At 47.5% G+C, this 20,846-nt stretch overlaps 2 protein-coding genes across 5 annotated transcripts in view; one reads left to right on the forward strand and one right to left on the reverse strand.

Moving 5' to 3' along the window:
• The window catches only part of AMN (amnion associated transmembrane protein), a 55,965-nt gene extending 46,334 nt beyond the window's left edge, over nt 1-9,631 (forward strand). For 2 of the 3 annotated variants that reach the window (XM_040411950.1, XM_040411952.1), the window contains exon 13: nt 9,499-9,631. Coding sequence is in view for 1 of the 3 variants with exons in the window: in XM_040411953.1 (XP_040267887.1) it covers nt 9,499-9,510 (12 nt within the window). In the remaining 2 variants the exon portion in view is untranslated. The remainder of the gene's footprint in view (nt 1-9,498) is intronic. The other variant, XM_040411953.1, reaches the window with a different exon arrangement.
• CDC42BPB (CDC42 binding protein kinase beta) overlaps nt 1-20,846 on the reverse strand; it is a 57,567-nt gene that overhangs the window by 655 nt on the left and 36,066 nt on the right. The window contains exons 15-37 of one of the 2 annotated variants that reach the window (XM_040411948.1): nt 20,053-20,297; nt 19,475-19,580; nt 18,967-19,091; nt 18,414-18,519; nt 16,679-16,729; nt 15,404-15,552; nt 14,963-15,057; nt 14,808-14,881; nt 11,963-12,055; nt 11,663-11,740; nt 10,221-10,326; nt 9,861-9,997; nt 9,541-9,680; nt 8,993-9,074; nt 7,840-8,059; nt 7,148-7,210; nt 5,733-6,329; nt 4,124-4,221; nt 3,817-3,901; nt 3,599-3,719; nt 3,372-3,489; nt 1,426-1,540; nt 1,142-1,197 (exon numbers count right to left, since the gene is read on the reverse strand). In XM_040411948.1, the coding sequence (XP_040267882.1) occupies nt 1,142-1,197; nt 1,426-1,540; nt 3,372-3,489; nt 3,599-3,719; nt 3,817-3,901; nt 4,124-4,221; nt 5,733-6,329; nt 7,148-7,210; nt 7,840-8,059; nt 8,993-9,074; nt 9,541-9,680; nt 9,861-9,997; nt 10,221-10,326; nt 11,663-11,740; nt 11,963-12,055; nt 14,808-14,881; nt 14,963-15,057; nt 15,404-15,552; nt 16,679-16,729; nt 18,414-18,519; nt 18,967-19,091; nt 19,475-19,580; nt 20,053-20,297 (3,060 nt within the window). The remainder of the gene's footprint in view (nt 1-1,141; nt 1,198-1,425; nt 1,541-3,371; nt 3,490-3,598; nt 3,720-3,816; nt 3,902-4,123; nt 4,222-5,732; nt 6,330-7,147; nt 7,211-7,839; nt 8,060-8,992; nt 9,075-9,540; nt 9,681-9,860; nt 9,998-10,220; nt 10,327-11,662; nt 11,741-11,962; nt 12,056-14,807; nt 14,882-14,962; nt 15,058-15,403; nt 15,553-16,678; nt 16,730-18,413; nt 18,520-18,966; nt 19,092-19,474; nt 19,581-20,052; nt 20,298-20,846) is intronic. The other variant, XM_040411949.1, reaches the window with a different exon arrangement.

Here is a 20,846-nt window from a genome sequence, read left to right on the forward strand (position 1 = left end):
TTCCATATAGTTTATGTAATAGCAAATCACTGCCCTTATAATCAGGAGGGGATCTGGTGAGAACTCTGCTCGAGAGGCCATTCACACTCTGTACAATTACTATGACGATCATATCTTTAAAGGGGTTGTCCCATCTTGGACATTGGGGGCATATAGCCAGGATATGCTTCCTGTGTCTGATTGAGGCGGGTCCCAGAGGTGGCACCTATCCTTAGAATGGAACACGCGCGGCCACCCTACATTCATTTCTATGGGACAGCCGAAAATAGTTGAGAGCTAGCTTGGCTATTTACGTGAGCCACATAGAAAGTGAATGGTGCAGTGCGTTTCCCATTCATTTTAACGGGGCTTCCGAAAATAGTCGAGCATGCCGCTCGAATAGAGGGCGGCCACTCATGCGCCCTCCTGCACTTTGCGCCCTCTGTTCTATGTATAGGAGCTAGCAATATGCCCACAATGTCCAAGATGGAATACCCCTTTAAGCGGATACATAACGGGTGAATCTACTGAATTCAATGGGACTGGCCAACCAGCTGAGGCTGAGATCATATCACCGTTTAGCTTTCCATTCTTCTGATCCATCAGAAGAGGAGAGTGAAAAATAAAAAACGGATCCTGTTGCATCAGTTATCATCTGTTTGAGCCATTTCCGTCTGAGATCCGGTTTTTTTTTAGACAGAAAGAAAAGTACTGCATGCAGGAATTTTTTTCCCTGTCTTAAAAAAAAACTGATCTCAGACGGAAATGGCTCAAACGGACGACAACTGGTCAAGCGGTAATGTGAACTGAGCCCAACGAAGGTCTCCGGACTCTCCCACACCGGCTGAGGTCGGATCTACAGATAAATCATGTGATGCCTATAAAAATGTTGCTTGTAAAGCAACTCCCTGATTTAAGGCTTAACTTTTTTTAAATCTAGTTTCTAAGTTCTGCTCGGAGTAATCTCAGAACATATATATATATATATATATATCTCAGAACTTAGCTCCCAAGATCCTGCATAGACTTAAATTCTAGCTGCCTGCAGTCACCACTAGGGGGAGCTCCCCGTATACAGTGCTCCCAATGAGCTGTGCAGGATGGGAAAACCACCTTCGCCACATGCAGCAGCCTAAAGTATCATTGCTAGGGGGTGGGTTACCTCTCTTTCCAGGTCCTGATCAGCATCCGATATACTCCGCGATGAATCGCCGGTACCTGTGGAGCAAGCAGATTGCCATTTACTAACGATTCTGTATAAAATCCCACAGCCGGGCGGCCATTTATACTGAGATCCTGCACATTATCTGAGATATATAATCTTTACCTGGGAGATAAGCGGTGCCAAATGGCCTGGAGTCTCTCCAGATGAGAACTCGTATGACATAATGGGTGAATGTACTTTAGGGCAGAGCATGAGGGGTCAGTGAAGAGTGACTCTCCTACCTGAAGATGGCCAGGAGATGTAGGACCTGCTTCTTAGCTGCTGTCGCGCCAGGTTGGTGGAGGGTGGACGGGATTTTTGCGGAGGGTTTTCCTCTTGCCCTGACGGCATAACGCTCTATGGAGAAAGGACAGCATTACTTGCACTGCATGGCGTACACCGTATACCCTGTATCCCATAATAAATCTCATAGAATTAGACCAGTAGTGAAGTGGTTAAAAGTGAAAATCACACAGTAAACTTCCTTTAATCCACCATCTGATAATCCAGCGTTTACTGCGAGGTTGAAGTAGAGAACACACTAGGAGATGCAACCTCAATGTCATCTGCCATGACCTTCGCTGTGAGCCGACACCTGGAGGGTCAATGTGTCCCCATCGAGGACCCCCTGATAATCTGGTTAGCTGGTAAGTGTTGCATTAAAAAGGAATTTTTACTGAAGCCCAAGGTTACAGAAAACTGGGGGTTAAAAAGCCTTAACATCCATAAGTGGTTGTTCTAAAAGCAGCATGAGGTGTACAGACGTGTATACGGCACCTCCCAAACGCTGGCGGTTGGGGCTAACCGATTACTGCAATGTGCATAAGGCTTTAAAGCGGTTTTCTGACACGTTCCCCTGGCTAGGCCATCAGTATATGATCAGTGGTGTCCGACCCTCTGCAGCCCCCAGCCTTCAGCGCCACCCATGCTGTAGTGGTCAAAGCTGGTACTGCAGCATCGAAGCAGTCATCAGCTATATCCACTACAGGATAGACAGACCTATGTAGTTCCAGCGGCGACTTCTGGCACAGGGGCTACTGCTGAACAGCTGACCTGCGGGGGGTTCGAACCCCCGCAGATTAGATACTGATGGCCTATCCAAAGGATAACCAATCAAAAAAAACCTCTTTAGGTTACCTGCACTGTAGTCCATACGAATTTACGTGCGGATTTCTGCACTAAAAAACGCATTCGTTACCTGTGTTTTTTTTGGTTTGAATTTGTGCAGTTTTGCCACAGATCTCACCCTTGCATGGAAAAGGGTGAAATCTGCACAAAGACATCAAAAATCTGCACGTATACGCAGTGTATTTTCCCACATGAGAATCCGCGTGTCATCCGCAACGTGTGCAGGTAGCCTTAAAGTGGAGACACGAGCTTAAAAAGCAGCTTTTCATTATATCCCCTATAGCAGGGATGTGCAACCTGCGGCTCTCCAGCTGTTGTGAAACTACAACTCCCACCATGCCCTGCTGTCAACAGTGTGGGCATGCTGGGAATTGTAGTTTTGCAACAGCTGGAGCGCCTCAGGTTGGCCATCCCTGCCCTATAGGGCCTGGTGATATTTGGGACCCTGAGCCATCGGATCGTCATCATCTAACGACCCGCAGTGACTTCAGGTCCCGGTCGTCGCTCCCCCCTTTAGAGGACCAGGGTCAGATCCAGCATGCTGCTTTCAGTTCTGGTTAGTGGTCACGTTTTTGGGGCTGGGGGGTTTCCTGCAGCCATTTTGCTTTACTCCTACCCTTGGTAAAGAGGGAGAAGAGGAAGAGGACAGCGAGCTAAGCTCGTTCTGGAGATAGAAGTTTGCCGAGACAGGGTTCATGTGATAGACGTGCTCAAAGTTTGCAGGAGGTGAGATCAGAAGAGAGTTTCGAGGGCACGGAAAGAGAGGAGGACATTCACTCTGTCATGTTCACAGGAAACAAGAGAAGAGCAGACAACACTGAAGTGCAGGTCGCTTTGCGGCAATATTATATACTTTAATACCCATGTCTAATGCTGCTTTTGGGTTATGTGATGTCCTATACTCCAGTCACACCCAAAGCTGTATTGATCCTCATCATTTCTGCCCTTGCAGCTTCACAATGGTTCAGCTTCCACCTGACCACACCCAGGACGCCACAGCTCTGGATGTGATTGGAGTTTATTTGGCAAGCAGAGTAAGTATTTGGCAAGGATATTTTACCAGAGGGAGATCCATAAGCACTTGCATCCCATCTCCTGGACCCATATGCGCCACGTGGTTGAAATTGGTCGGGTTTGAGATCATCTTCGACCTCAGTTCAGGATCTCTGAGCATTTCTCTACAATATAAGAGTCATTTTTAGTGCAAAAATAAAAAAATTATGTTTCTAGTAAATAATAAATGGAAAAAAAAAAAAACACAAAAAAACCCGCCATATCAGAAGATACCTTCGTTGTTGCAATCGCTCTTCTTCTGGGACTTTAAACACGAATCTCCGCTTACTCCTGGTCCTAACCATCTGCTTCTTACTATTATCGGAGGTCTCTGGGACGGTGAGGACAGCCCCTTCTGAAAGGAAGGTCAAATGCAAGATATTATTGAAGGATCAGTTACTTTGAGAAGTGGTGGAAACCATCAACAAGCAGGCGAGCTGCTGCTAACAAACCTGAATGGGTGCTCTTTAGATACAGAAGGCGAGGCGGCTCGGAGTTCAACAGGTTGAGAGTACCTTCTACATTTAATGGCTTGATCTAAAAGAAAAAAAGCCAAAAAAAAGGTAAAAAAAGCAAATAAAGTTATGTATTTAAAGGGTGTACAGATATTGACGACCTATGCTCAGTATGGGGTCATCAATATACAGTGTATGAAGCAGAAGGCTCTGCGTAGTTTCTGGCGTACTGTCCCGAGGAAAGACCAGCACTATCTGTAGCTGGGACAACCCCTGGAAGGGAGTCAATAGGGGTCAAACTTACCCTCCTCAGTCCAATAGTCTGCACCCAATCCATAGAGTGAACATCAAATACATCAATGCCATATTCACTGTAGACGGTCACATAGGAAGGACTACAACCTGGAGGGAGCGAGAAAGCACGAAACGGTTATTTAGGCAACCCCTCTAATATATTGGTTAACCCTTTGAGAGCCTGAATGGAGATCAGAACATTTCTTTAGATGGGGAAACACAGCTGTATGAGGATAGTGCGCTCTCGTGATCCGTCCTAACTATATATCTATATGGCGGTGCATTAGCCTGTGTACCACTATTCAGTTATCTGCCAGTGCTAATCGTTCCACCTGTGACTTGATCACCTTCCCCCCCAATTCCTTTAAAGGGGTTATTCAAATAATACAAAAAAAAAATAAAAAATTACTACAGGAATGTTAGAAATAATAAAAAGAAAAATAATTCCACCAACAATCTAGAAGCTTCGGCAGTTCTCACAAGTGGCCGGCGTGTGACTGATGCAGACAATCAGGGGCCACGTGCCGTTTTTATGCCATCATGGCTCCCATTCATGAATGGTGATGGCAGCAACGTGCCACATGCGAGCAATGACTGGCAGGACGGCTGCAGCTTCTGTGCTGATCGCCGGTGAAAAGAAGGTGGGTATATTTCCTGACATTGGCAGCTAATTAAAAAATTTTGCTCACGAGAGAGAGAGAACCCCTTTCAGTACCCGAAAATCTTTGCTGACTGCATCCATACGGTTAAAACAGCAGAGATTAGCGGGTACTCCGCTGTTTAAGAGGCATTGTGCCATTCTTGTCAGGGGACCTTTATACTTGCAGACCAGACGTGTCCCAGCCGCTTCTGGTCATCATTGTGTAGTGACTAGTGTTGAGCGAACTTGTTTTTAAGTTCAGCGTACAAAGTTCAGGTTATCTATAAATTCCGTTATGGATACCGCTACCACAGACCATAACGGAATTCTTAGATAACCCAAACCTTGTATGCCGAACTTGAAAACAGAAGTTCGCTCAACACTAGTAGTGACCATTCATCCAGCACCATGCCGCATGATCATCATCATCAGCCGATCACGTGCTAAATGCCGACATCACCAAGGCGGCCAACCGTTGACCTGGAGCGGGCACATGCTGGGACATGACAAACCCCAATGACTAGTGGTGCGGTAACATCAAAGTTTTGTTGAAGGATGGTTTCTAGTTGCCCTCATATCGTTAGACTAGGTCAGTGATAGGCAAACTGCGGCTCTCCAGCTGTTGCAAAACTACAACTCCCACCATGCCCTGCTGTAGGCAGTCTTTGCATGCTGGGAGTTGTAGTTCTGCAACAGCTGGAGAGCCCCAGTTTGCCTATCACTGGACTAGGTAGATCTCCCAGGCCGTGTGGGGCCAGCTATAAACCGTATTCCCTGCAGATAAATACAATCTATTGTTCTTTGTCGTCAGCCATTTCAGGCTGTAAGGATACTCAAACTAGAAATTGATGCCTGCAGCCACCACTAGGGGGAGTATGCCGAAGACTGATGTATACAGCTCCCAAAGAAGTCGATGGTAAATCTGTATGCAGCTCCCCATAGTGGCCAATGCAGGTTTTTTTTTCTTTCTCCTACTTACTGCAGGTGATGGGGGTGGCCGGCCACATAAGCTCTTGCAATCGCGATCTCCGTCCCTGCGAGTCCACATAGACTCCCATCTGGCTGAAGCAGAGCAAGTATTCATCGTTACCAAGGTCCACTGCACACAGAGCGTCTACAGGCTGCTGGGACAAGAACGCCAGGGAGGGGTCAACAGGGCTGACAAGGTTTATAAATGGTCCATCTCCGTGGATGCTCAGTAGGGAGAATCCTGACTGATAACCGACGCACAGCTTGTCCTTAAATACGGCCATCCACTGCACGCTCCCCGGGGCCAAGAGCTCAGTGAACTTCTTATGAAATGGTTTAGTTCTCTGCAGCTCATAGCAAAAGATCTGACGCTTGACGGCAACAAACAAACAAGACGCCGGCGACTTCTTCAGGGTTCCGGTGGCGATGCACTGGCAGCCTTTGCTTTCGGGAAGTTTGATGTCGAGGCTGCCCTCTGAGCCATCCAGAGAGGACCAGGGCACCAGGTGGACGTGATGGTTTCGGCCACAGACGAGGATGACAATCTTCTCCTTCGGAGCCAATTCAATCTGAGAAACCTTCTTGCAGTCTGCGGCTCTGACGATCACTGTGAAAACAGGACGAAACGTTACAAGGGGCGTCAAGACATTTCCAAATGACCTGCTAGGACATGAAGGGGAGGGGGGTGTCCCATTCAGGACCCTCATACCTGCAGCAAAGATAGTTCTCCTTTCTGTCTATGCATTACACAGAGAAGACAATGGTATTCAATTACTACGACCCCCCGTAAGCCAGAAACAAGGCCCAGGTTTGTAACTTTTTAAACGCCACAGCGCCTACGTTTAGGGGCAAGTGACATTTCAATGCCGAAAAATAGGAGGGGGACGGGGGAATGCCATCGGCCTTAACACATTGACTATCATTTAGGGCAGTTTACAGGCGTAAGGGACCATCCAATGGGAATTGTGTAATGCTTCTTTTATGCTGCAGGGAAAATCAACACTTCCTGTAGGGTCCCACAGATTAATTGGGGGGGGGGGTCTTAACAGCGGGGTGTCCCGGGAGCAGCTCGTCATATGGAAACCTTTCTAATGACGTGGTTGTGCACTTTAAACAATTCAATTTTCATTTCAAGGACATTCACTGTTCTGCTGCTGGAAGCAGTCAGTAAGCACAGCTTAACTACTAGAATGCGGGGGGCAGTTTGCTTTTCCTATAGCAGATGACTGTACAGAGCCGGGTACAGATCGCACTGCCCAGAAAGCAAACTCGCCAGAGCCATCTCTGTGCAGAGACTGAACAAGCAGGAGATGCTGGGAGATTTCAGTTCTGGAGCTGCAGAATCGTGAAAGTCGTATGATATAAACTGTAAATCCATGTAGAACGTGACTTGACGGAGAATATACAATGATGACCGACACTTACCGTCTCTGGTGACCTCGATGACGTACAGTCCTTCTTCTGTCCCCACAGCGATCCGGTCCCGATCTACGAAAGAAATCATACAGTAAAAAAATAAATAAATCTCTCATTGATGAAAATCTAACTTGGCTGTCGTATGGAGCAGCGATCAAGCCTGGAAACTGCTGCTCACTACAGTCACCTGGACAGGGGGGCAGTATGGGAGACTTACTGAACAGCCTGGCCAATGGTGACGTGTATGGCATGGGATCCTTGAAGGGGTTTTCTGAGAGTACAATATTCATGAGGTTAGGTCAGAATAATCAATGAGATCAGCCACCCCCACTGATCAGCTGTTTGAAGGGGGCCGCAGTGCTCCTTTGAGTGCTATGACATCATCCTAGGCCAGTGACGTCCCATTCAAGTGAATGGACCTGGGCTGCAATACCAAGCACGGCCACCATACAACTTACGGCGCTGTGTTTGGTATGCTGTGAGGAGACTGCAGTGCTCACCAGACCTCCTGAAACATCTGATCGGCGGGGGTGCCAGGAGGCGTACCCCAACTGATCAGATATTGATGACCTATTTCTAAAGATAGGTCATCAATACTGTCCTCTAGGAAAAAAAAAAAAAAAAAAAAATTTTTTTAAAAAAGGGCAGGAGAGTAACATTAGGCTGTATTGAAAGGGTGTACCTTATACTGCGGCACATACCTACAATCGCTGCAGCCACTACGGTTTTGATGAGCGGCAGCGTGCTGTCATATGCCTCCTGGGGGCAGTGGACCACCTTGTTCCTTAGGTTGTTCTTCTGTAAAATGGTCTGCAGGCCTTCCAGGATGCCAACCCACTTCCTCTTCTCGGTGTCGCTTTCTGCAAGGATGAGCAGAGAAGTCGTCGTCCTGGAAGGGGCACCTAGAAGGGAGGCTGTTACCTGTGCAAGAAATAAAAAAAACACATAGGACTGTCAGTGAATAGAAACATTCAAGTTTACATTCAGAACAGCTTCTTGCAGCGGAGGTTTTGGAACAAGTGTATCCAGTCCACATCATCCTCGGAATCCAGATGAATACGTTTTACAATTAAGCTCATGAAGTCCTCACCTAGACCGGACACAGTCTATCACTCAGCTACAAGCAGGACCACCCCCGTATAATGAAAGCGGTTACAGTTCAGGGCTGCATTCACATTTGTGCTGGTTGATACTAAATTCACTCCAATGTAAAAAAAAAAATAAAACACCACTGTTGGCTTAAAATTCTGTGCAGATTCTCCAAATCCCTTGCACACGTGTAAGCTAGTGATAACTTTCTGACCGTCTGCAGCCACCACTAGGGGGAGCTTACTGCAGACTGTATTACTACTCAGCTCAATGGATACTCGGTATGCTGTAAGCTCCTGAGCTCCCTCTAGTGGCAGCTGCAAGAAATAATGACTTCAGCACTTCACTCCATAAACATAAGGTTGGACCTCATTACGTTAAAATAATGGTGTTCAGGGATGGACATCGAATTATGGACTGTGCCAATTTCTGTTCACCAATGAGTTTTGTAACCCCTTTCCCTATACAGCCATATGGGTGTAATAGAGGGGTCGTTTCCTGTTAGGACCCCACCTCCTATCTACAGAGACTGTCGTCTTTCTGTAGAGCCCGCAGGAGCAGGACATATTGCATGATCCCATATTCACCTTGGTAAATTATCACACCGCTTATAATCCAACAGGTGAAACCTCAGCTTTCAAAACCCAGACCGCACCCGGCTCTTCCTGCCAACACCAGAACTAATGTCATTAGAAAGAAATTATTTTCCACGCTGCTTGACCAGAGGCGCATGCGCTGTCTAACTGGGGTGTGTATGACACGTACCCTAAATATGCAGGGAATGTCCTTGCGGGTGGCGTGAATCACATCCGATGCCAAGACTGAACTCACGGAAAACTCTTCATCTCTGATGATAGCAAACAAAAAAAACAAGGACAATGAGTGAGAGGCGGCGAAGATGAGGGGCACCACAATCTGCAAACTGGCCTGTGAGGAGTTAATGTTACTCGGCTGTTTGTCGGCATGCACTATATGCCAGTGTTTTTTCAACTTGCGGCTCTCCAGCTTTTGCAAAACTACAACTCCCAGCAGCTGGCAGGGCATGCTGGGAGTTTTAGTTCTGCAACAACTGGAGAGCCACAGGTTGGAAAACACTGGTCTACGCACATTATCTAGTAGGATCAGTAACCTTCGACACTCCAGCTGTTCTGAGACTACAACTCCTAGAATCCTGCTTTCACTGCTGTGGAAGCTACAAGAACATCCGAACATGCTGGGAGTTCCGAAGGTGTGCTGTGTGGTTAAATGCAATCTATTTTCCCTGTTACCAGCCATCCCAGTGAAGAAGTGTCAAGAAAGAAACCATCACACACCTAAGATCCACCACTTGACTCGCCACCACTCCAGGCTGAGTGGACTTCCCTTCAGGCACGTCATACAGAAAGAGCTTACAGTCACAGACCACGGCGTACGCCCTCTGCCAGCCTTTCTTCACACCCGTTGGCTTTGGGATCTGTCAAAAAGGTGCATCACAAACAATTCTGAAGTTAACCAATGGAAAATAGTTGCTTCGTTGAAAATAGTAGGGAACCGCTTAATTAGCAATCCCACAATATGACTGATCAGATGCAATGGATCTACTGTGAAATGCAATGAAATAAAAGTGCGGCATTCCTTTAAGATAAACCCTTACCCTGACGTAGCCCTTGTAGGCAGTCCCGATACCGCGCTGCACGTCCACCCCGAGGGGTCTTTTAGACTGTTCAGCTGGAATCGGACACACTTGTGGAGAGAGGTCCTTACAGGACACGTGACAAGCAAAGGGACACACTGCCAGGGGTTAAATAAAATCATAATTTTACCATCTAGTCGACATCATATTGCAATGATTCTATACAGAGCTTCTCCAGAAAGACAGAAGAGGCGCCCCGCCGGTCCACACGTTGTCAGGTGCTGCACATTAAAGTGATCGTGACTGAGCTGCAACACTGTGGACAATGTGGCGCCGTTTTCAGAGAGCAGCCACGTCTTTCTAATCTTGATCCGCACTAACCTTCGCAGGCGAAGCCTTGTCGTACTAATCCCACCATGAGGGACGTGCAGTGGGAACACTGTGTGGGGCTCGTGAAGGACTTGATCGCAAGCGGATGAGCCTTAGGCTGAGGACAAAACAAATATTTTAGTGGAAAGCCACTGACTGTCCAAACCAGGCTGCTAACCATACTGATAATGCATGCTTTATGTGGCTATCCCCCCATATCACATGCATGCTCACACTTAGGTTGAGCATGCATGTGCTTTCTCAATGGAGAGAGGGGACTATGCTGTGCAAGTCGCTCTTCAATCCTTATTTCCTCCAACATCTGCCACTCCTGTCAAAGTCATCGGGTGGTTTGGCCGACTTTGCTCTTATGTGTAGGAGCACCTGGACAGTCCTCTGTACAGGTCACCAATATCAGACTGGTGGGGGTCATCCACTGATCAGCCGTTTGTGGCAGCCGCTGGAAGCATAACAGCGGATGGCAGAGGAAGCAGAAGACCACGTAGTACTGCAGCACAGCTCCCCATAGTCATCGGATATTGATGATCTATCTGGCGGAAACCATTTAAAGGGGAGAGAGCAATATATACACAAAGTCCATACTCCCTGCTGCCTCAGCTGTTCGCGGCTGCTCCGGACCCATCACTGGTTGAGGTGGGTCACCACTGTGGTCACCGACTGGCTGAGCAGGCATCTTCTGGTCTTGAGAGGGACCAGGCACCAGTGGACACAGGGAAGGGTCAGGAGCGGCAGTGGATTACGGACTGATTTCTCATGAACATATGTACGTGGAGACTGCATGTGCGGCAATTCCCTAATACATAAGTGAGTGATCTCACCTGCATCTATGGCCTGAGCTTAACTCAACACCGAGGCTGGAATCGCACACATGGTTTTTTTTGAGCCAAAAGTAAAGAAGTGGATCCAGTGGGAAGGAGAAGTCCTTCCTTTATACTGCAGACTACTTCTGAACCCAATCCTGGCTGCACCATAGACCACTATAAAAACTGCATGTGTGAATGCAGCCCAGTACGGACGCTGCTGAAGACAGACACATTTATAGGAGGCTTCCTGGCAGAGACCGTGCTGACTGCACAGAGGCGCAGGAAGACGCACACCTCCCCGGCCACACAATATCGGTCCCTCGATAATGGGCGAGGACATTGTGTCAGCAGATTAGAGGAGAAGTGTGCGATCAGCTGGTTTACTAGGAGATCTCAGCAGGCACCGGGATGAGAGTACACGGAATACTTGAAGGCGTACAGGTCAGAAACCAATTCTGTAAAAGGACAGCTCAGCTTTCTGCTGATTTACTGTGGAGTCTGATCTATGAGCACTACATCTCCCAGAATGCAAAGCAGCCGACAGCAGTGCATTCTGGGTGGTCTGTCGGGATATTCTAATGCCCGACTGCAGGCAGAAACTGCTACCTCTTCTCTTTTCAGAGGACATACCTTTGGGGCAGAGCTGGACAATGAAGTAAATGTTGGGGACGGCGCGGGGGGCGTCCGAGGTTGGGTCCTTATAACCTCCTGCGTGGAAAGAAACATTTATTAATAGGGCAAACTTCTTTAGTGCCAGGGATCTGACTGGCAGTACCCTCGCCAATCCTTAGCTCCTTCCCAAATTTTCCCTGCATGGAGACGCAACAGTTCACTGACTGGAGCAGGGTCACAGTCACATAGCAAAAGGACAGGAGCGCCACTGTGCAGGGAGAAGGCGAACAGGGCACCTGCCTTGGAGCAGGCACTTACCTCTGGCTGCTGGTCTTGGCTGCTAGGAGCAAGCAGTGATGGGGAGACGTCTGGTTTGGGGGTAGAGATCTCGTGCTCGCTGATCAGACTGGACTGTGAAAGAAGACAAATCGTCTGTTACCGTTACAGCAGACCAGCGCATCATCCGTGTTAGGACTGATCTGGTTAACGGTTTAGTGAATTCTAATTATTTAACTAAAAGATAAATGCTTATAAAGAAAAAATAATAAATGGGGGTCTCCCCCAATATTCTAGTGAATTAAGTTTATGGACACAGGTTTTGTGGTTCTGCAAGATATCAAAAGGTGGGTTATTCCTTCCAGTAAAAGCGTCTACTGTAGGATGCAAGAAATAACTCACATTTAAGAGCTTTGAAGCCCCTTTAATCCTCAGATCATCATCAATATCAGACTATGGGGGGTCTAACTCCCAGCACCCCTGTGATCAACCATTTGAAGGGGCATAGTATACTAAGCTTTGTATTGCGGCTCAGTCCCATTCACTTGAACACAAAAGTCACGCCACCGATAGACATGAAGCCGGACTTATCCGCAATATACGGGCACTGGCCAATTATGCACAGACATGGACCCATTCACTTGAATGTGTCCACAATCCAGCTGCTGCGGTGCGGAGGCACGAAACCCCACGTGGTTTCTCGCCATGCCTATGTTTTTGCAGTGCGGACGGATCACGGACCCCTTCAACTTGATCAGTCTGCAGCAGCCGCACTCCCCAATGCACGGAGGAGCCACCGAGCAATGGCCGTGTGCATGAGGCCTTACTCAAACCCATGCCTTTCCTTTACAAATGAGCCAAGTGGGGAGCAGCTCGCGCTCGGACATGCCATCACTTTATGATCAGAGGTGGTCTGCCCTTTGGGACCCCCACGGCAGTTCTATTTCACCGTCTCTCCATGCCCATCAGCACTTAGTCCGCTCATAGACCGCACTAAACCAGCGCATGCGGCCACTTAATTCTCATGATTAGTGGGGGTCCTGGAGGTCAGACCTCCACGGATCATTTAGTGATGATATATCCTAGTAAAATAGCATCACTTTCTAAGATAAGAATACCTTTTAATGTAGTAGAGATAAGTGGCTTCCAGACACCTTTTGAACTGCTTATCTCTGGGCAAAACAATGGATTAATTAAAGCGACCCTCTGGTTCAAGATTTTTTATTTTTTTTTACATTACCCGGGTAATAACATGGTGCCTCCTTACATGGTGCCTCCTTTTCATCTTTTTAGCTACAGATCTGCCAATTCCAGAGCTCCTCTTCTGTCCTCCAAGATGGCCGCCTGGCTGCCTACACTGTGCATCGGTAGCCCAAATCGCTTCCTACTTGTCCAGCACTGTTCACATTAGCAGTGCTGACTACATCAAGGGCGGCAGGAAGGCTCTTGGGATACCAAGTGCACAGTGCGCAGCAATTAGTCCAAGAACTGGTGCGGCCACCTTGGAGGACATGAGAGGGGCCTGGGAATTAACGGATCTGCAGCTAAAAAGACGAAACGGACGTTGCCGTGCAAGTCTTCTGTTCATTACCCAGTTAACGTAAATTCTTTTTTCTTGACCCGGAGTGCCGCCAGCATGTTGGATTCCCGTTCCTGTCAGTATTTGGCTATGGCTGGTTTGGATTGAATGACTCTCTGCATCTAGGGCCGTGAAAAGTGAAGCCTAAAGCTAAATACAATGAATGCTCTAACCTTCTGCTGGTCGGCGCCAAGTCCTGGGAATAATGAAAGGTTAAACAAATATTAGATGAAATAATATGGCGCTGAGGAGACCGCTCCCTGTATTGTTATGGGCACGCCAAAGAAATATCAGCCTGGGAATTAGTGAAGACATCTTGCTCCAGACACAGGTTAAAAGTCATGTAAACGGTGGACGGTTAGACAGGTGCGGTGACTGGACTTACGTCTTCCCAGCACGCTAGCAGTGAGGACATGGAGGAGGTAGACACGGGAGCCTTTCCAGGGGCAAATATGAGGGAGATCACATCAGTACTAGGTACCCCAAAAACACAGGGTATGGAATATGATGTAAAGCTTCATTAAAAGTTCTGACGCTTTCGCATACACTGAATGCTTTGATTATTCACAATTTTAAAGATTTCTGCTTTCCGTCAGTGAATAGGAACACTAGTTTATATCCATAAACTGAAATCCCATGTGTATCAGAAGGATATGGAAATGTGCAATCCAGCATAATACTCCCCCTACAGCTGATGGTTTGCTACAGCTGCATCCAGTTTACACAATCCTCTATAGCAGGCATGCTCAACCTGCGGCCCTCCAGCTGTTGCAAAACTACAACTCCCATCATTCCCTGACAGCCTACAGAAAGGTATCATGGGAGTTGTAGTTTTACAACAGCTGGAGGGCCGCAGGTTGAGCATGCCTGCTCTATAGGGTACACTTGCCTGCAGCGACACACTGTAGCAAACTGCAGCTGTGTCATGAGGTCAGGACAGATTTTGAGCCTCTGATGGATCTTAGGAAAGTTGTGGAATTGATGCAGAAATATTACGATTTTAATTTAATGTAAAAAAATATATATATAAAAAAAAAATTCAATACTAAATAAATATATTTCAAACGTTGCATGCAATGGACCATTTCCACAAGGTGTCGCTAGTGAGCTGGTTCTCTTCCATGCGAGATACCCCTTTTCATATCCTGTTCCCATGAAGCATTGTCAGCGAGTCTCCATACAGGACTGGTCTCTTTAAGGAGATCCAGCACCCCCCGCCTAAACTGCATGTAATTGACAAAAAGGGCAGATTTGGTCACGGGAGATGCGGGGTTGCGTGTTCTACGAATGGAGCCATCTACTACTCACCCTCAGGTCATGCGGCAGGGGGGAGGTGTTGAAGTATTCAAAGATGGACTCGTGGAAATCTGGGAGCTTAAGACCTGAAGCAGAAGGAAGAAATAGAATTGGATCCGTGAAGCAGAAAACCCAAAGCCTCCCCTATATCTCCTGTACGCACTGACCTCCATCATCTCTCCTTTTCTCCTCCAGCTTCTTCTTCAAACTTTGCATTTCTTCCAGGAGCTCCTCGTTTTTAGCCTCTGCCTCTTTTAGTTTACTTTAAAAAAATATATAAAATTTTAAATGTTAGTACCAGGTCACTAAAGGAAACAGTCAGCAATGCTTTCTGGTCACAGACAAAACACTCAAATTAAACATTTCATGTCTTTTTAAACCGCAGACTACTGATGAGATAAGTGGTTCTTCTACATATTTGTTAACACTTATCTCTGGAGTAAAAGGGCCAGTACGCCATTCTCCACGGAGATGCAGGGACAGCTGGGCTAATCTCAGAACTAAAAAATTTCCTAGATTAGGATTGGGGAACCCTAGACAAATCCCTGCCTATGGAGCCTGCTTCAGGTCTATGAGCGGCGCTAGAACGGATCCGGACCCCTCCTTACTTCTCGAATGAGATGTTGGCATCCTTTGCCTTCCTCAGCTCCTCCTGCACCACCTGTTTGGCGCGGAGCTCGGCGTCCAGGGCAGACTGCAGCTCCAGCCGCGCCGACATGTCCAACTTCTGGCTGCGCCGGACCTTCCAGAGCGGATCCTGCAGAGAACAACACGGGAGGGTTTAATGCAACCGAAACACAAAGGAAAACTCCAGCATCCGAGTGTTTCCTTATGGGGGTTCGTTTGCAGACTACAACTCTCATCTGCTGTCCATTCTTGATGGTCATCCTGTCTGACACTCTTATTTCAGGGCTCTTACTAAGCCCGAATATAAACCTTGCAGACTTGTGGACCGGCCCATGAGGATGACCAGTGCACTGGTGGATCTCACTCCATCTGATACTGGAGAGAAGCAGCGCCCAACGTGCCAAGTACATTGCATACTAGACATCTGCATCATGTTTTATATTTTGCGCGGGATAAGGGGTGCCTGGCGGCAGCTTATCTCCCCTGGCTTTGTGGTTTGACTACTAACAAGGCTGAGTGCAGCCGATTTCCTCCATGCGAGGGGAGGCCTTACCGGGAGCGAGCAGGACCAACCCCTGAGGAAGTGTTAGCGCCATGTCAGACCTTACAAGAGGCTCTTTTAAGTCATTTGCCTTTTACGTACGGAGGTTACACGTCACAGAAGGTGGATAAATTACAAAACAGACACCAGATTTATGGAAAATGATCAGAATTACATTATCCCTATCCACCGAATTAGGCGAAAACACCAGAAACAAAGAGAAAGACCCTCGAGATTACAGAGAAGTGACGAATTCACAGAAGGTTTTAGAACAGAATTATCAGAAATCTCCAGTAATGACAGGTCCTTGAGTCATCCTCCTCTGCTTCTGGGAAAGCTGGGTGATAATAGAGCAGCGGCTACACAGTTAACCCCCAGTTTCCTGAACAGCTCATGCCTCATAGTGACGCAGCAGCGGGTGCTATTCAGGAGTCTGGAAAGTGTGTGTGACAACCTGTGTTCGAGTCGCAGAGGTCGTCACCCAGCGTTGTCATAAGAATTTACAGCCGTTTGACAGAGGTGGGCGACTCAGGGACCGGATTTCAGGGGGAAAAGGCTCTTTGAAGGGACGCAAGAATTTTCTTTACAAGTTGTGGATCTTGTTTGCAGACGTTTTACAAGGAGTGACACATGCATGACAGCAATCCAGCGGCGACACCTCAGATCTGCAGATTCCCACCACCAGACAAAGGGGGGGCGACCCCACAAAACTCACCAGCCTATCTGCACTGTACGGGGCCAGGCCTTGCGGGAATGACATTTCAGGCTAAAGCAACAATCAGAACACAATGAGTTACCAGAAATGAAAGCAAAGGTACGACCCTGTAGGTAACCTCCCACAAGATGCTAAAACACTCTGCGCTGCTGGGAACCCTGCTCCTACAAACTATATAAACTAGTCTGAGACTGCCCATCTGTTCAGCACATTCATCTACTAAAATACTCTGTGCTGCTGGGGACCCTGCTTCTTTGACTAGGCAACTCTCAGGCTATTACTTCCCACAAGATCAGCACACTCCTCTCCTAAAATACTCTGTGCTGCTAAGGAGCCTGCTCCAATCAGAAGGTAACCACCCACAAGATCCTAAAATATTCTGCGCTGCTAGGCACCCTATAACTATGTAATCGAGCCTATGAGATCCCACAAAATTGTCAGTCCTTTCCTAAAAATACTCTGTGCTGCAGGGGACCCCGATTTATTTCACTTGCATCATAAAAACTACTTCCCACATGACGAGACCGATCTCCTTTCTCTGCCACTCCTGTCCTAAAATACTCTGTAGGCTCCGCTCCCTTCATTATCACACCTCTCCTGAAATACTTTGCACTGCTTTGCTTCTATCACTACCACTCCTGTCCTGAAATGCTATGTGCTGCTCTGCTCCCTTCACTAGGACTCCTCTCCTGAAATACTCTGTGATGCTCTGCACCTCTCTCTATGTACCAGTCCATGACCTCCTGCTGGAATTCAGTCCCTCCTCTTATGTCCTCCATGCACCTGTCCACATTCTCATCACTAGTGTATAGTACACTGCCTCCCTCCACAAGTTCAGAAAACATCACCTGAAATAATCTGTGCTGCTGTGATCAATCTCATGTACTCACCAACTATGAAATATCTTACTCCCTCCTTATTTCACTTGGGGCACAAGCATTAAAACTGAATATCTCAGATTTAGGATTAGTTAAAGAGGTTTTTCCGAGATTATGCCTGGGCACCTCACGCTGATTCCACTTACCTGGCTGCCCGCACCGCCGCTGCTTCTCCCCATGCACGGATGAAAACATCCAGGGGGGGGAGGGAGCAGCCAGGGACTGGGACGAGCCTCCCTAGCTTCACCCGCGATACTAGGGAGGCTTGTCCCCGTCACCGCCTGCTCCCCCCAACACTGGATGTTTTCATCCATGCACGGGGAGAAGCAGCTGCGGCGTGCAGGCAGCCAGGCAAGTAGATTCAGCGTGAGGTGCCCGGGGATATGGGGGACATTTTTTGTCTCGGATAACCCCTTTAACATAGCATACATAAGTCTCTGCACTTTAGGGACAATATTCCCTTCTTATAAAGTGATGACACAACGCTAGGATTGGCCATCGCTTTATGATTGGTGATGATCTGACCCTAAGGATCCTTTCAATCTGGAAGAACGGTGCTGCAACTGAATAGTGGCGCCCAACCACAGGCTGTGCAGGGTATCGCAACCTGGCCCCACTGAAGTGAATAGGGTCAGCTGTAGTTCGCCGCATAGCCAGGAGCCACTAAACCACTGCTGCAGCTAAGGTTACACCATTTAAGTCGATGCAGAATATATTCAATTCAGCTCATTGCCGATGCTGTCGGTAAAGTTTTGTAATTATTTTTTTATTTTATTAGGTACGCAATGTACCAAAACACATTACTAGGAAAAGTAGTCACGCGGTGACGCTTTTCTCCCATGAACACCTGCACTTACCAGCGTTCTAGATCCCAGGCTGGAGCTTCTCAGCGTCTCAAGTTCTTCCGTCATCTTAGACGCCAAGGCCTGCAGATAACCTCGGGCGTCCTTCTCGTCGCTCACCCTGAAAAACAAATAGTCACCTATATACACTGCGAATGGATAATAATAAAACTGCTGTATTTGTGAATAATCCTAAGTCTTTTGTTGTTTAAAGGGGTTGTCCAGGATTTTACTAACTATCAATAAGTGAACGGCGGGGATCTGACACCCCTCAGCCCCACTGTTCAGCTGTTTGTCAGTACGTCCGGCGCCAGAACTACACAGCTCTATCCATTGTGCAGTGGATGGAGCCGGTACCTGCAGCGCTCCTTCCATTCACTGCTGCAGTTACAACGGACGGAGCTGCGTTATTCTCGGGCAGACTACGGGAGCAGGAGCTGCTGCAGAACTGATAGTCAAAGGTGCGCGGTGTCATGCCATCAATAGTAAAATCCTGGACAACCACTTTAGGTTGCTGGAGAAGCTGGCTACTTAAGGTGACAGAAAACAAAGGTGAAAGGTAACCTACCACTGGATGATCTCCGCAATCTGAGCCTCCCAGTGAGCGACCGATTCCTTCTTGGTGGTCAGATCCTGCAGCTCATCCTCCATTTGTCTATTTTGGGCCGTTAGTTTATCCACAAAGGAACAGAGCTGGAAAAAAGTCACAGCAGAATAGAGTTAGCTGAAGGGTCTTCGCCAAAGGTGAGGGGCAGTGAGCAATGCACTGGATGATGGCAGAAACCGAGTCCTAATAATCGTAACCGGACTGTGACTGGGATCTCAGCTTTGGACAGCCCCTGACCATAAGAAGAGGTGTCCCGATTCTGGAACCCCCAAGCAATCAGGTGTAATCTGTGGAAGAACCTGGCAAATAACTCTGCAGCGCCACCGCAGGAAAAACAAAGCATTACAGGGCTCCCACGGAAATCAAAGACACCCATTGTAGTGCCACTCCACTCTAGCTAAGAGACAAGGACCACCCAACCTCTCTAATAGCATATATGAAGACTTTAACTCTGTCAGAGCCGCCTTACCCTCTCAGTTTCTGTAGAAAGCTTCTTGTTCTCTTCCAGGAGAATGGTTCGCTCTCTTTCATACTTTTCTTTCACAGTTCCCACGGCTTCTTCCATCTCGGTTTGCCTGGAAAACAGGAGAGGAGGGATACAACCAGGTTTCTTCTATGTATTGATGTCTATGGTCAGAAGACCACTCACTGCTAGTCCACCAGGTCACTCGATAACTGCTGGCAGACACTTGACTCCATCAATAGGGCATTTGGCCTAGACCAGTGGTCCCTGACCTGTGGCTCTCCAGCTGTTGAAAACTACAACTCCCAGCAGCTGCTGACAGCCTGCGGAAGCAAGGGCATATCAGTGGCTGTTCTTTCACAGCAGCAACAGGTTGAAGACCATCGTCTTAGCCCTAGATAATCATTTATGCCAATGGAGGAGGGGAGGGAAATCACTGTTACCCTTAGACACTACTAAAATCTATGGGGAACTTTTAGGAGAGGCTGGCGTTAGTAACAGATGACAGCTGGCATGCAATGGGTAAGAGGAATATTATCCCTGTGTAGATGGTACCTGCGCAGCACATCATGTAATAGTCTCACCTCTCCCGTTTGGCTTTTTCCAGCTTATCCTTCAGCATGAGAATCTCCTTTTGCAGGGCGAGCTGCTGGCTCTCAGAGTCATGGATCCCCTTCTTAATGTTCTTCAATTCTAAGGAATGGGAGGTCTCTCGCCGCAGCAGCTCTTCCTCGTAGTACAAGATCTTCTTCTCCAGCTCAGATTTCACTTTGGACAGCTCCTGCTGGTGCTCTAATGTGACGCCTGACGTGCGGCCGCCCTGCTTCAACTGGAAAAAAATAAATAAAATTAGATCCTGTAGTAAATCTGAGGACGTGTATCGAAATCATTTACAAGCAGTCTCATCAGGAGAGGTTTTGCTGCAATTCTATCAAGTTCCTTGCATCCTTGTGAATTCCAGACCATTTTTGCCTGCCCTGATACATTGCAGCAAACTTTCAGAGAGAGTTAACACGAGTGAACAAGTATTTATATAAAAAAAAAAAAAAAAAAAAAAAAAAAAAAAAAGGTTTTCTGTATTTTTTTATGCACATTTTATTGCCGCACTTAAGAGGTTAAAAGGGTATTTCCACCTCAGCCAGTCACAGCCGAGATCAGAACACTCGTCTTAGGCTACTTTCACATCTGCGTTTTCATTTCCGGTATTGAGATCCGTCACAGGATCTCAAAACCGGAGGAAAACTCATTGTCAATCAGGACAAAACTGAAGGGAACGGAGTGCACCAGAATGCATTCCATTCCGTTCTCATGTCGCACAAAAAAAAAAGCACCGCAAAACAGTGTTTTTGAGTGCGTCATGGGATACGGAGCGAGATGC

Source organism: Bufo bufo, chromosome 11 (assembly GCF_905171765.1).
Source record: "Bufo bufo chromosome 11, aBufBuf1.1, whole genome shotgun sequence".
NCBI classification, from domain to species: domain Eukaryota; kingdom Metazoa; phylum Chordata; class Amphibia; order Anura; family Bufonidae; genus Bufo; species Bufo bufo.